Below are 13,546 nucleotides of genomic sequence, written 5' to 3'. Positions count from 1 at the left end.
TTTTTTTGCAAACTTTAAATTTGGCGCTGATGCGTTGCGTCTGGCGCAAGCGCACTGTTATAGGACGCAAATAAAACGATTCAAAGTTGAGTAAAGTGAGATATTAGAACACAGGGTCCATTTTTTACAATTAAAGACAAGTCCCTTGTCTTAAAATTGAGGTAAACCGGTGCAAACGTCAAATTTGTCACTGTCTCCAAGTCAGTCATTTTTTAGGTTATAATGTCTGCAGTCACCCCAAATAAAAACGAAATTGATATCCAAAGACTACCCGTAAACTCCGAAGAGCACATTTTTCATGATTGGGTGATAAAGTACAAAAAATCGCATATTCTACACTCGATTTGTACGAGTGCAGAAAAATGCAAAGACCTGTCACAAGAACCTTGTTTACTTTGCTTGTAAGTTTGGAAATGAGGTAAAGTTTGGGCTAATTTTTGTGCTTAAGATACACCCGAACTCTGGATATCCCGCATTTGCCTGAAATGGTGTTTCCAAATAATGTTTTAACTCTTACACACAGTTCAGGGGGGCAAATTGAGTTTAATGCTTTGGATGCGCTTAAAACTGTCGCCAATGGAAAACTGCCCATAAAAGTGGCTTGTTCCGAGGAGTGGAGTGAGTCAAGGTTTGAAAATTGTAGTTTATTGAGGGGGAAAAAATTGATTGGGTTTTTTCAGGCCACCTGAGCATTTGAGCCAAAAAATTAAACCGTTTGATTGGACGTTTAGCAATGATTATAAAGGGACAATCACCGGTCCTGTGCAAGTAGTGCCAACTGAGGAACGGATCAATATTGAGAAACTAAAGGAAAAGGAAAAGATTTTGTTCTATCAAGAGTTAATGCTTTATGAGGATGAGTTACACGATAATGGGATTTCTTCATGCACTATAAAAATCGTAATTTGTTGTGTTATGCAATGCTTGTTGTTTAAGTGTGTTTTTAGCGAGTAATGCCCAGTTCTTACTTCATTCTCCTCAGATTTTTTCTAAGGGTAGATAACGTTATGTTAAGAGTAAATGATACCAGGCTTTACCACGAATTTAGCACAAACTACATCCTGAGGGAATTCACAAACAAGGAATGCGCGTTTGGGGATGTCGAGTTACCACTGAATGTTTTTGGAAACCCAAATGTCTTATCCCCCCATATGCCTGTAAGGACTGCAGTTAACGAGAAATTGATTTTTGGTGAATGTAAACCACCAACAGAAGGGGCCGCAGATCAGTGTTCCATGCAAAGTACCAGCAAAAACGACTAATTTTCTGTAAATAAGTGCATTTAATAAATTATTTTTTGAAATTCAAAATTTGTGTCATAAAAAATAAAATCCCCAACCTTCTCTATTATCCTATGGTCAAGGACAAAACTAAAGTCCCTAAATTGAAGCATGTCCTTTATAAACCTCATGCCAGATTGTTAAAATTTTTCACAATTGTTGGTTTACTTATGATAATTTTTACTAATAAAGTCTGTACTAGTGATTTACGTAAGTTTACAAAATGGGCAAAGCGAAAAAAAATCGCAAAGGAGCAAAAGGCGACGACAGGTACAAATCAACAGAAAATGTCAATTTAGATGATTAAAACGTTTTTAGTGAGTCTGAGCCTGAGGTAGAAACGCAAGAATCAACCGACAAAGCAAACAACAAAAAAAGTAAAGCCTCTAAGTAAGTATTTGGAGTTTTTGTCACTCCATTGAGGTTATGTTTGTTGCGAAACACTTGGCATATTTTCAGCTGTAAAAACGTAGTTTTTGCTGCAATTTCACGTTGTTTGGGATTTTTTGGTTCAATTTGACTCATTCTATGTGTTTTCCTAATGTAGGTCAAAGCAAATCCAGAGTGATAGCGATGGTGAAGTGGCAAAAAAACCAGCCCCAAAACCGAAAAAAGAGAAGAAAGCCCAATTGTCTGACGACTCAGACGATGACCCAGTGCCAACTACAAAAGTCCAGAAATCGTTTGCACTTCTGCAGGTGGAAGATAGTGAACCTGAAGACCATCCAACTAACGACGGTGATAGTGATAGTGATGTTAAGGCTGTTAAAAAAGACACTAAAAAGAAATCAAATAAAAGCAGTGACGAAAACAGGACTAAAGAACCTAAAAAAGGGAAAAAAGCGCGAAGAAAACGCGACGATAGTGACGAAGATATTGAAAAAGTATTAGCGGAACTAGAATTAGAATATTCAGGCGTGAAGAAAGAAGATATACCTAAAACCGAGCCAGAGAAACCGCCGGAAGATAAGAAACCGAAAAAGAAGCAAAATGAGAAAGCACCGTCAGAAGAAAAGGAAGAAACTGAAGAAGTGACAAGCACCGTCAAAACAGCGGCGCAGAAGAAGAAAGAGAAAAAGGAACGTGAAAAATTGAAGAAAATTGCAAAGAAAGAAGAAGTGAAGAAACAGGATAGTGTGGAAGTCGAGGAGCAGAAACCCGATGAGACAGTCACTGAACCAGTTGAGGAAGAAGGCGAAAAGGAGAGTAAAAAGAAGAAGAAAAAGGGCGCAAAAGAAGAAAAAGAAGCAAAAGAGCCCAAAAAAGGTTCACTCCAATTTGTGTCTTTACATTTCGTTTTATTACCTAATTTCAGGTCCTGGCAAGAAAACCATTGCTGCAATGCAAGAAGCATTGAAGAAACTCAAAGAAGAGGAAGAGAAATTAAAACGCGAGGAAGAAGAAAGGATCAAAAGGGAGGAAGAAGCGGAAAAGGCCCGTCTTGAAGCATTGCGACTCGAGCAAGAACGCAAAGAAAAGAAAAAACAAAAAGAAAAGGAACGCAAAGAAAGACTGAAAGCTGAAGGCAAACTTTTAACAGCCAAACAAAAAGCTGATAGGGCAAGAGCTCAAGCACTTATTGATAGTTTGAAGGCCCAAGGGGTCGAACTGCCCGATGTTGGAGTGAAAAAACCCAGACCTGGCACTAGAATCAAGCCTTCAAAGCCTAAAAAAGAACAAAACGAAAGTGCCAAACCGGAAGAAGAAGAAGCAAAACCGGCGGAAGAAGCGGTTCCTGTTGCGGAACCGGAAGTACCGAAGGAAGAGCCTCCGAAAGAAGTGGAACCAGAGGATGATGTTAAAGACGCATGGGATGCTTCTTCAGATGACGAAGAATCGGAAGAAAACACACCGACAAATAACGTTGGAACGAAAGTAGAAGAGAAGAAGGAAGCCGAGCAGGAGGAAGAGAGTTCAGAGGAGGAATCCGAGTCGGGGAGTGAAGATTCCGAAGATGAAGATGAGGATGATGAAGAGGAGGAAGATGATGGGAAAACAGCGGCGGAGAGGGCAAGAAACCGGGCATTGGAACGAATCAAAGTAATTTTTTTGTTTTGATCGATTATGACATTTTTACATTGTTTTCTCCTTTGGACGAACAAATGTGTTTTTTTTTGTATTTTTATGCTTGGTGTTTTGTATAAATTGACTACTTGTTTGTCTGAAGGAGGATTTTGGTGTTGGGCAATATTTTTTTAATTGTTTTAATTAGGCGAGGAAAGAAGCCGCTGAGAAAGCAAAAACTTTGGATAATTTACGGGCGGCAATTGTGTGCGTTCTGGGTCATGTCGATACTGGCAAAACGAAAATTTTGGACAAACTGAGACGGACTAACGTCCAAGACGGTGAAGCTGGGGGAATCACCCAACAGATCGGTGCTACAAATGTTCCTATAGACGCAATAAAAGAGCAAATCAAAATTGTGAAAGGCGTAAGTATTTATTTTCCGTCTTGTTGTAAAAATAATCAGTGATAATTAGGCGAGCGAAATGGATTTAAAAATTCCGGGTCTCCTGATTATCGATACACCCGGTCACGAGTCCTTCAGTAATTTGCGAAGTCGTGGCTCATCGCTGTGCGATATCGCAATTCTGGTCGTTGATATAATGCACGGTTTGGAGCCCCAAACCATCGAGTCGATTAACTTACTCAAAACAAAGAAAACCCCCTTCATTGTGGCTCTCAACAAAATCGATCGTTTGTACGACTGGCAAACGATGAACCGGAAAGACGTCCGTGATATAATTAAGGCTCAAGCCTCCAACACTCAGCTCGAATTTGAACAAAGAACGAAAGAAGTAATCGTCCAGTTCGCAGAGCAGGGCTTGAACGCGGCCCTGTTTTACGAAAATCCGGACGTTAGGAGTTACGTGTCCCTAGTACCAACGAGCGCAATAACAGGCGAAGGGATGGGTAATTTACTGGCTCTTATCGTGGAATTCTGCCAAACAAAACTTCCGAAACGACTCATGTACTCCGACGAGTTGCAAGCCACAGTCCTGGAAGTGAAAGCCATCCCGGGGCTGGGCACAACCATTGATGTAATCCTAGTCAATGGTACTTTGCGCGAGGGTGACACCATGGTGTGTGCGGGCACAGATGGGGCCATAGTGACCCAGATCCGGTCTTTGCTCATGCCCCAACCCTTGCGCGAGTTGAGGGTCAAAGTGAGTTACTTTAACCGAGTCAGATGTGTTTTCACAACGAGTTGTTTGTAGAACGCTTATGTGGAATATAAAGAGGTCAAGGCGGCTCAAGGCGTGAAAATCGCCGCTAAAGAGTTGGAAAAGGCCATCGCTGGTTTGAATCTCTTTGTTGCACAAAAGTCGGACGAAGTTGAGATTTTGAGAGAGGAAGTTTCGCGCGAGTTGAAGTCCGCGCTGTCTAATATTAAATTGCAGGAAAGAGGGGTTTACGTCCAAGCGTCGACTTTGGGCTCTTTGGAGGCGCTTTTGGAGTTCTTACGAACGAGTAAGATTCCGGTAAGTTGATATTCCGGTAAGTTACAATAGAACACATCCTCGTTACACCGAGACAGGATGCAGATCATTGCAACCCTCCGTGGTACTTAAATAAAGAGGTCACGGATAGGCTGCTTCGCTGCAGATGAGATTTCGACTCATACGGGTATTTTACGTAAATGTATAATAAGCATTCTCACGTCGGCATTGCTTTTTTGACTTTTTTTTGAAGGTAGTTAAATGTTAGGTAACTGGACATAACAATTTCGTGTGAATTTCGCGAAACTTAAGTAAAAGTATCAGAAAGTATAAAAATAATGATACAATTCTATTTTTCGTTCCAGAAAAAAAAATGCAGACTTACGATAATCAAATTTTAGAGTATAAAATTGAATTACTAATTTAGTAAATAAAACTAAGAAATTAAAAAAAAACAAAATGGAATTATACATAATTTAATAACAAAACGATTAACAAGGTCGCAAGCTTAGGCATTTTCTCTAATTTTTTTGTCAAATGATTCGAGGTAATTTGGCAATGACTAAAACTAATACGTAAACTTTTTAAAGGATCGTTTAATTTATATAATTCTTGTTTTATTTTGGAGTGATTAACTGATTAAGAATAAAAAAGATAACAAATCTGTTTAAGCCTACAGAGAAACTTTTATATATGTTTTCAAATACCTATTTATGGTACAAGTGAATAAAGTTAAGTGGATAAAATATTATAGAATGTAGGAATTATTTTATTTAAAAATATATTTCTAGAATTATCGTTTTGTGGAGACATAACTTTATACAAGTAAAATAATAACTCATTAACTCACAATTTACAAAAGATATTTAATGGTTTATTACATATTTACTTAAACAGTTGTATCGATTTTTTAATATAGAAATTTCAAAATTTGATTATTAAATATGTTGTTTTTTAGTATTTTTCTACAACTTCTTATACTAAAATTAAATAATTAATTAATTAATATGTCGCTGCATTTTTTAATGTTGTTCTGTGCAAAAATAATGTCAAAAATAATAATAATAATAATAATAATAATTTATTTGTGGCAGTAAAATAATTACAATGTAATTAGTTACAACAAGAATAAAAAAATACGATAACAAAATTAAAATTTTCTACAAGTTGTTCCTACCACAATTTGGACCAAAAGGTAGCAAAGCTGATCAAGGTTTTGGCCCAGTCAATAAATGAAAAATAATAAAAAATAAAAATAAACAATGTGATTAATGAAACATAAAAATTATAATAAAAAAATATAATCTAATTCTATTTAACAAAATTACAGAGAGGAAAAATAAGAAAAACAGGAAAATCATTTTGAAAGAAACATTTTATATTTGTGTTTAAAATTGCTGATTTTAGAGTTTTTTAACGTCAAAGGAACTTCATTGTAGAATGAATAAATATTATAAGCAAAACCCCGGCGAAATATTAACGTCCTATATGGTTGTATTAAGTTTTAAGTTTATTTGTTGTATAGCTCACATTTTGTAGCTACAAAAATTATTGAGAATTTTACACAAAAAGCTTTACCTATCTGTGATTGTTTTTTGTTTTTTATTTACGTGTTTCTATCCTAATTATTAAAAAAATGGTATATGCAAAACAATCGCCCTAGAATGTAAAGGAAGACAACAAAATTATTATTATTAGAGTTAAAGGAGTGTAAGAAATTAAAATTTTCATAAAAAAAATACGACCATTATTAAAAAATCTATACCTAAAATGGTATGTATCAAAAATATAGCATTTATTTTACAAAAAACTTCTTTCTGGATTTTGCTGAAAAAAAAACAAAAATATAAATTTTGTGGGTTGCTTTTCTGGGAATTTTCAAAGTGTTTCGACCCAAACCCCTCTCTGTGCCACTGATTAGAAGAAGTTCTCAGATATATATTTTTTTCTTCTTCAAAAACATATAATAAAATGCGGCAACGAAATGAACAGAAAATGTTGCCATCGATTGAAATTTATTTCCTCGAAAGTGCGAATAAATTTTCCGCCCCTGCCCGTCCTCTAATTATATCCCTGGGCCGGAAGCAGTTAGACCTCCGTGCCGCCGTCTTGCTGGAAGCCACTTCCTGTCAATATTTCTCTCTCTAAAATTGGATGAATTAAATAATTGGCCCAGCGGCCGCGTACTCCACTATTATCACCAAACTAAAAATAAACAAGTCGAAGGTGGTGAGACCACGATGACGTCCATCTCGTGGCACCTTATATCCTTCCCGGATACTCCTCTATCGTGGGACGTTTGACAAGAGCGCGAGAAAAAAAAAAGAGATCGTTTGGTGTAAACGCGTGGGTCTTTCGTGACGTAATAGGAAAGGAAAATCTCGGAACCATCATCCCACAGCCGGCATCTCTCACGTTCCATCTGCCACGATTTGAATTTAAAATGAGCAAACGAGCGATTTTCCATTTAAGGACGTTCGATGTTCGTGTATGTGTGGTTGATATCGGCTGTCTGTTGGGTTTTTTGTGTGTGGAGGTCTCCAGATGGACGGCGGCGGAGGCCTTTAAGGCGATCGGTCGATCTTTCGCCGCCTTAGCACCGGAAGTCGGTGGGTGTCGCCCGATTCGGGGAACGACAGCCGCATTAATTATACGGCATCAGAGAGATTTCTGATTTTTCGACCCGACTGAACGACAATTTTCTAGCGTTTGCACCGTGTTTATACATTTATTTATAGCTTTTGGATTATTTACAGTGTCAACTTTGTTGATAAGGTACGATTTGTAATCTAATATCCATTAGATTCAATGACAGCTCGATTATCCTAATCACCTCTATTAACTAGCCCCCATTGTGTCGAAATTTCAGGCCGGTTATCGCATTTACCCTTAAATTGAGGACGCTTCCCATTTAGTCATTCGTCAACGATAAATTTTTAAAAGAAAAACAAACTCAATAATCTATTTCGGTGCGGTTTTATTAAACATCCGGTGATTAAAATTTCAGAAAAAACACATCTCGGGATTAATAAAGTTACGCAAAGCGTCCGGTTTCCTGTTTTTCGCAATTTTCCGATCGCAAATATTTGTCAAAATGTAATTGACGAAAAATAACACCACGGCTGGTGGTGGTGGTGTCTCATTCATGAACTGCGCAACTTTGTACTCATTGATTTGGTTCTGTCGGTCGAGGTCGCCTATGAATGAACGTGTGGGTTGAATCGGGGACGTTTTATTGAATTTTTGGACAAGAAAAATGAATTACGGACCGACAAAGTCGAGTCTGGGGGTCATTTACACAAATCATAGACCAATTAATAACAAATTTATTTTCGATCGGGATTTATCGAGTGATGTAATGACTTGTTTTTTTACCGCGTTATGTCATTTGCTACGATAAGACGCGACGTAAAATTCGAAATAAACACATAAATATGTAGGAAAAAAAAGAGCAGACACTGCTTGTGTTTTGATTCGAAAATAATTATTTCGAGTCGCGAAGGCGTGAAACCGGCCCTTTTTCCAAGTCTGAATCGTCTTATGAATATTAATGAAAGATTATTAATCGACGGAAGTCCAATGTTATTGTCGTCCTTATGTCTGGAGGGTCCTTTCGAGGAGGAGACGTGCGGGATGTGGTGGCCACGTAGTTAACGTCTTGGCACGTTCCTCGCATCCGGTAAGCGGATGCTGCCGCTATATACCGACATACAATTAAAAAAATGCGCATTTTTTAATGAAAAATTAAACAATAAAACAATGGAGACGGAATCGGCTTTGTCTCGGCCATCCTGAAACAAACTACAAGCATTCGAATAAAGAATTTGCGTTCTGGATTTTCAAATGCAATTGTTTTACAAATTACGGTTTTTTTACGTGCGGCAATCAATGTTTAACAAGAAAAAATCAATTTTACACAGCGTATTTTTAATTGAATATTAAATTTTTTGCTACTATTTGAAATGTTTTGTGTTCAATTTTGGAAAAAAACATTGAAAAAAACTATGTAGTTCTGTAACATAACATCCTGTAATGTTAATGTTGCATCTGATTAAGAATTATTAGTTTTAATATAATAGTTATTAATAATACGAGTGCGAAAACACAAGCTTAAAGTTCGAGGGCTCTTTATGCAACGAGCGTATGCGAGTTGCACACCTAGATACCCGAGAACTTGCTATGGGAAGCGTGTTTTAAAATAGTGAAAAAAAGTCAAATATTAAAAGAAGGCCTAAAATGTGACCAATAAAAAATAAAGTGAATGGGAATTAGAAATTTATTTTACTTTATATCAAATTAAAAAAAAAAGATTGTCGTGGTGAAGGCACTATTCTCGGTCTCATCTTATTTTTTTTTGTTTTGTTTTTTAGTATAGCGGGATCCGCATCGGCCCCGTGGTCAAGAAAGACGTAATGAAGGCGTCCATCATGTTGGAACACGAAAGCCAGTAAGTAGTCGCTCGAAAATCGTAATTTTTAACTACCGTATTAGCTTTTCTCACATAATCCGTCTGTTTTCAATCCTAAGCAAATAAGATAAGAATAAAATCCGTGTGTGTCTGTGCGTGTTTATTTACACGTCTCGTGAGTGACACCTTCTGCAGCCTATGTACCAAAACAATATTATTCCAGATACGCTACCATTTTGGCGTTCGACGTGCGTGTCGAGCGCGATGCTCAAGAACTCGCCGATTCGCTCGGCGTTAAAATTTTCCAAGCCGACATTATTTACCACCTCTTCGATAAATTTATGGCCTATCGTGAAGAATTGAAACAGAAAAAACGCGAAGAGTTCAAACACATTGCAGTTTTTCCTTGTAAATTGAAAATTTTGCCTCAGTTCGTGTTCAATTCACGCGATCCCATCGTTGTGGGCGTGATGGTCGAAGCCGGGATCGTCAAAGAGGGCACCCCCATATGTGTGCCGAGCAAAGAGGTGAGCCGAAAACATTGCAATAATGGGCCAAGAAATTTATTTGGGGTCAGTTTGTGGATTTAGGGGTTGTTACCAGCATTGAAGTGAACCATAAGCCCGTCGAGACTGCCCGGAAGGGGCAGGAAGTCTGCATCAAAATCGAGCCAGTGCCGGGGGAAGCCCCCAAAATGGTGGGCCGGCATTTCGAAATCACCGACATGCTCGTCAGCAAGGTAGGTGATTTCTTGTCCCTATAATATTCTAATTGGACATTTTCGTTCTTGGAAGGAAGAGAGCGTTAATTTTTTTTTGTTTATTAATTTAGATATTTTATTTAAAAAAACATGTGTTAAAACACACTTTTTCATTAAAAAAGAGTTTACGGTCAACGAAAAAATGTTGTATTAAACTCGCTGTCGCTCGTTCGTGCTTTAAACAATTAATCGCCTTAGTAAGTAACTATTCTGTGGCGTTTTTCGTTTCGTAAGTTGGCGGTGTTTCGGCGTGTGTTGGTTGTGTGACCTAAATTTTCGCAAGTTTTCGTCGTCGCTCGCCCGCCCATTGATCAGCCCCCATTGCAGTGAGCTGGGGGCCATTCACCCGCCGTCGGATCAATAATGCACCGCGACGCTCCTGCTGGCCCACCGACCTCTTTATCTCAATGAAACGACCCTTGCTTCTATTGGTCGAATCACGTTCCATTGTTTGTGGGAAATGTTCTTTTGTTTATATGCCGGTCGTGACCATTCGATCATGGGTTATAAATTCAGATATACTTGAGAGTATCGTATAGGTAGAAAAAAAAGGCCATTCGTTTGTTAGAAGTATAAAATATGTCGGCTGTGACCGCCTGCGTCGCAAAGTTTTCCGTGTAATTGAGTGAAATTTAAAATTGTTGACTTTGAATGATGTATGGACGCATATGCGACACTCCCTCTGGATTTAATTATTTTAGTGGAATTTCAGCTAATGGAGGATTAATTGATCTGTGCCGACAGATACACGTGTCGGGTGGGTCGAGGGTTAAACACGTGTCGAGCTTCGGGAGTAATAAAAAATATGTTATGCGGCAGCGACATGGCTTCAAATATTCGGGGGCAAAATCATTTGAGACTTTTCTCGTTTTTTTTTCTTGAAAAATAATAATACACGGATGTGGGGCCGTCCCAACTGGGTCAAAATCCACGCAAATTATGTTAATTCGTTCGATCGAGCGCGTGTTAGAAAAGCGTATTCACGAATTTTCGTCGGGCAAACGACCTAAAATTGTGTTATCAGTGCGAGAAGGCAGTTTATCATCGTATTCCCCGGAACGTATCTGTCTCGGAGCGGAACCGGACGTTGCTAGGGCCGGATGTAGGCCAGATGCGTCGTCGTTATTGACGACCCCGTTTCAATATCCGGAGAAGTAGGTATTTTCGAAATACGGCGGGCGGCGGCAGCGATTATAAAATCGCAAATATAAATCACAAGGAACGGAAACGTCGTTCGGGTAAGTAATATGTACGTCGATACGACCCTGGAGGCTATAATAATTAATTTTGCCGGACGTTAACTTGCCATCTTTGGATTTTACGGCGACCGGATATTAAGAGTTTTTATGGCGGTCTGCCGGACGAAGGTGCGATTATTTTTTTATTATTAGAAAAAATGGCAATTGCTTGCACGGGAAATAGGTGTGTGAAGCTATTTCGCACGTGTTGCTTATGAACATTTTTCGAGCAGGAGCAGGAATTCTGCTGTCTGTTACTCCATCCAACTAATTTTCACGTTTTTTCAAGCCTTTGGACGAACTTTATGCTTCTAAGGTGCTAAATTCTTTGAAATCGCTTCAGTTTTTATTGTAAAAATTTTGAGAAAATCGCATTTGAAATTTGACTTCTATTCATTGTTTTCATGCAGAATTTGGAAAGAAACTCATTTGTTTCTACCGATTTAAACGCCATGTTAACGAAAATTGTATCTGCTTTCAGAGGAAAATCATAGAAAACCAAATCTAATGAAATTTAAATTAGAAATCAATTTTAATAAATAAAAAAGTTTTTTTAACTTATCATGAAATATTGTGGTTTGCTAACTGATTATACAGGGTGAGTCTATTAAATGTATATTTTTACTATATGTATTTCAAAAACTGTAATAACAGCGTTTGTTATTAAAAGCTAGTTTATATTTTTCACAATGAAACATATTTTGTATCTTTTTAAAGGGTTATTAAAATTAAACCCACTTTAAAATCGCAAAAATAGCGGTGTTATTGATTATTGCTACAGCTACAACGGCCCTTAAATTTTAACAGTTTTATTATTATTACAGAATAAGTGCTTACACCTGTAAATTTTTTCAGAATTTTTATGTAATTGAAAATTATTATCTACGGTAAGTATCTAATCAATGGTTACGTCAGATAAAATTTTGTAAAATAGAACTTAATTTACTATGCATAAAAGTGAAGTCACCCTTTGGACTGTTTTCTGAAAAAAATGCTCAAAAACAGCTAAAAAAGGCACTTTCATGACTTAAACTCCGATTTTCTGAAAATTCCAACAATGAAATGTCTGAGGATGATTTCATAATAACATCGAAACGTTTTGTTGCCATAAAATTGTATTTATGTCCAAAAATACCAAAGAACTTTTTATTTAAAATAGACGATAGAACGAAATAAATACGTACGATCCACATTTTGTGCGTATAAGGGTGGATTGGCTTCACATCACTTTTCTATCCGAATGAATTTCGATTTTGGATAGTTTTTCGTATTTTCCAATGATATTAAAAAAAATTGGTTTACTTAAGTCACTCTAGCTTAACCGACAGATTCGAATTCTTTTGAAAATACATGTAAAATGCCGAATTACTATTGAAATTCGTGTTTTCTGCATTTCCCTGAGGAGTAAGAAAAGACGTATTTGGACCGCTTCGAGACTAAAATCGTAAAACTGATTGGCGGTTTGTTAGTGTTTCCATTTGTTTTATTTTCAGATATCACGACAAAGTATCGACGCCTGCAAGGACTATTTCCGCGACGACTTGGTGAAAACCGATTGGCAATTGATGGTGGAACTGAAGAAACTCTTCCAAATTTTGTAACAATCAGAGATTTGCTTTTGTCAATTCTGCTTCTTACAGGCTTGGTTTAACTGCACTGCTGTGTTTTTTTGGAAAACATGGAATATTTTTAACCCGTCGTTGTGTTTTATTCAAAAATGATACTTTAGTTACGATTCGTTGTGGGTTTTTTTCTTTATATGCATATAAATTGGTTGAAATGAATGTATATTTATGATATAATAAATGAGATACGAGAAATGTGTTTGATTTTTTTGCGTGAAAGATCGATCGAGTGAAATTTAATTCGAGTGTTTACGTTCGTAGCAATTAAAGCGCCTCATTCATCCGCCCATAAAAGATTGTTTACAAAAACAATTTAACACTTAAACACATAAAAACAAATACTCCATAAAACCAACGTGTTAAAACCGCAAGGTCGCGTTACAATAAAACTCATCAGAGAAACAATAACAAGCAGTCTCGTTAAAAATAGCATAATAGTATGGGCCATAAAACTAAAATTAATTAGTTCTGTAATAGAACATTCTGCTGACATTGGCTCCTTGCAAAATCCTCAATGAACGGCTTTGCTGCGCGCAAGCGTCGATCCTCGATCAATGGACTAATTCACGTCTTGTATGAATGATTACACTTCCGGTCGTGTTAGACACAATTTTAACAATTAAAATAACACAGACGTTGCCAAAGACCTTGCGATTACGCATCGTCCAGGTGTCGCAAAACACGTGTGCCACCGATATTTTAACTTTCAATTGTGCAAATGCATATCAAGATAGGCTTGCAATGAGCCGTTACGTATGCCCATTTCGCAACGATGCGGCGATGATTTTTACACCG

The 13,546-nt window shown here is 37.4% G+C and overlaps 2 protein-coding genes across 2 annotated transcripts; both read left to right on the top strand.

Moving 5' to 3' along the window:
• The first annotated feature begins 14 nt into the window (after positions 1–14).
• Positions 15–1,310, top strand: LOC662148 (uncharacterized protein). Its single transcript, XM_008193870.3, has 5 exons — positions 15–161; positions 217–401; positions 449–628; positions 681–900; positions 948–1,310. The coding sequence occupies exons 2-5, from the start codon at positions 223–225 to the stop codon at positions 1,260–1,262; spliced, it is 894 nt and encodes a 297-aa protein (XP_008192092.1). The 5' UTR covers positions 15–161; positions 217–222; the 3' UTR covers positions 1,263–1,310.
• A 53-nt stretch (positions 1,311–1,363) lies between these two features.
• Positions 1,364–12,946, top strand: eIF5B (eukaryotic translation initiation factor 5B). The gene is made up of 11 exons (XM_064359015.1): positions 1,364–1,550; positions 1,599–1,670; positions 1,828–2,546; positions 2,596–3,320; positions 3,493–3,711; positions 3,761–4,447; positions 4,499–4,762; positions 9,091–9,167; positions 9,352–9,655; positions 9,706–9,867; positions 12,620–12,946. Exons 1-11 carry the CDS (start codon positions 1,504–1,506, stop codon positions 12,725–12,727), a joined length of 3,384 nt encoding a protein of 1,127 aa, XP_064215085.1. The 5' UTR covers positions 1,364–1,503; the 3' UTR covers positions 12,728–12,946.
• The last annotated feature ends 600 nt before the right edge of the window (positions 12,947–13,546 follow it).

The sequence above is a fragment of the Tribolium castaneum genome, chromosome 9, assembly GCF_031307605.1.
Source record: "Tribolium castaneum strain GA2 chromosome 9, icTriCast1.1, whole genome shotgun sequence".
Lineage (NCBI taxonomy): Eukaryota > Metazoa > Arthropoda > Insecta > Coleoptera > Tenebrionidae > Tribolium > Tribolium castaneum.
The sequence above is the reverse complement of the archived record's forward strand: the minus strand, read 5'-3'. Positions and strand labels throughout refer to the sequence as shown.

Excerpts from the sequence above, each read along its gene's own strand:
- LOC662148 (XM_008193870.3), top strand. The coding sequence starts at position 223 with ATGTCTGCAGTCACCCCAAATAAAAACGAAATTGATATCCAAAGACTA. Across the intron at positions 402-448 it reads GAACCTTGTTTACTTTGCTT|ATACACCCGAACTCTGGATA; the intron begins GTAAGTTTGGAA and ends TTTGTGCTTAAG. Across the intron at positions 901-947 it reads CTTCATGCACTATAAAAATC|CGAGTAATGCCCAGTTCTTA; the intron begins GTAATTTGTTGT and ends GTGTGTTTTTAG.
- eIF5B (XM_064359015.1), top strand. The coding sequence starts at position 1,504 with ATGGGCAAAGCGAAAAAAAATCGCAAAGGAGCAAAAGGCGACGACAG. Across the intron at positions 3,321-3,492 it reads GGGCATTGGAACGAATCAAA|GCGAGGAAAGAAGCCGCTGA; the intron begins GTAATTTTTTTG and ends TGTTTTAATTAG. Across the intron at positions 9,868-12,619 it reads CCGACATGCTCGTCAGCAAG|ATATCACGACAAAGTATCGA; the intron begins GTAGGTGATTTC and ends TTTTATTTTCAG.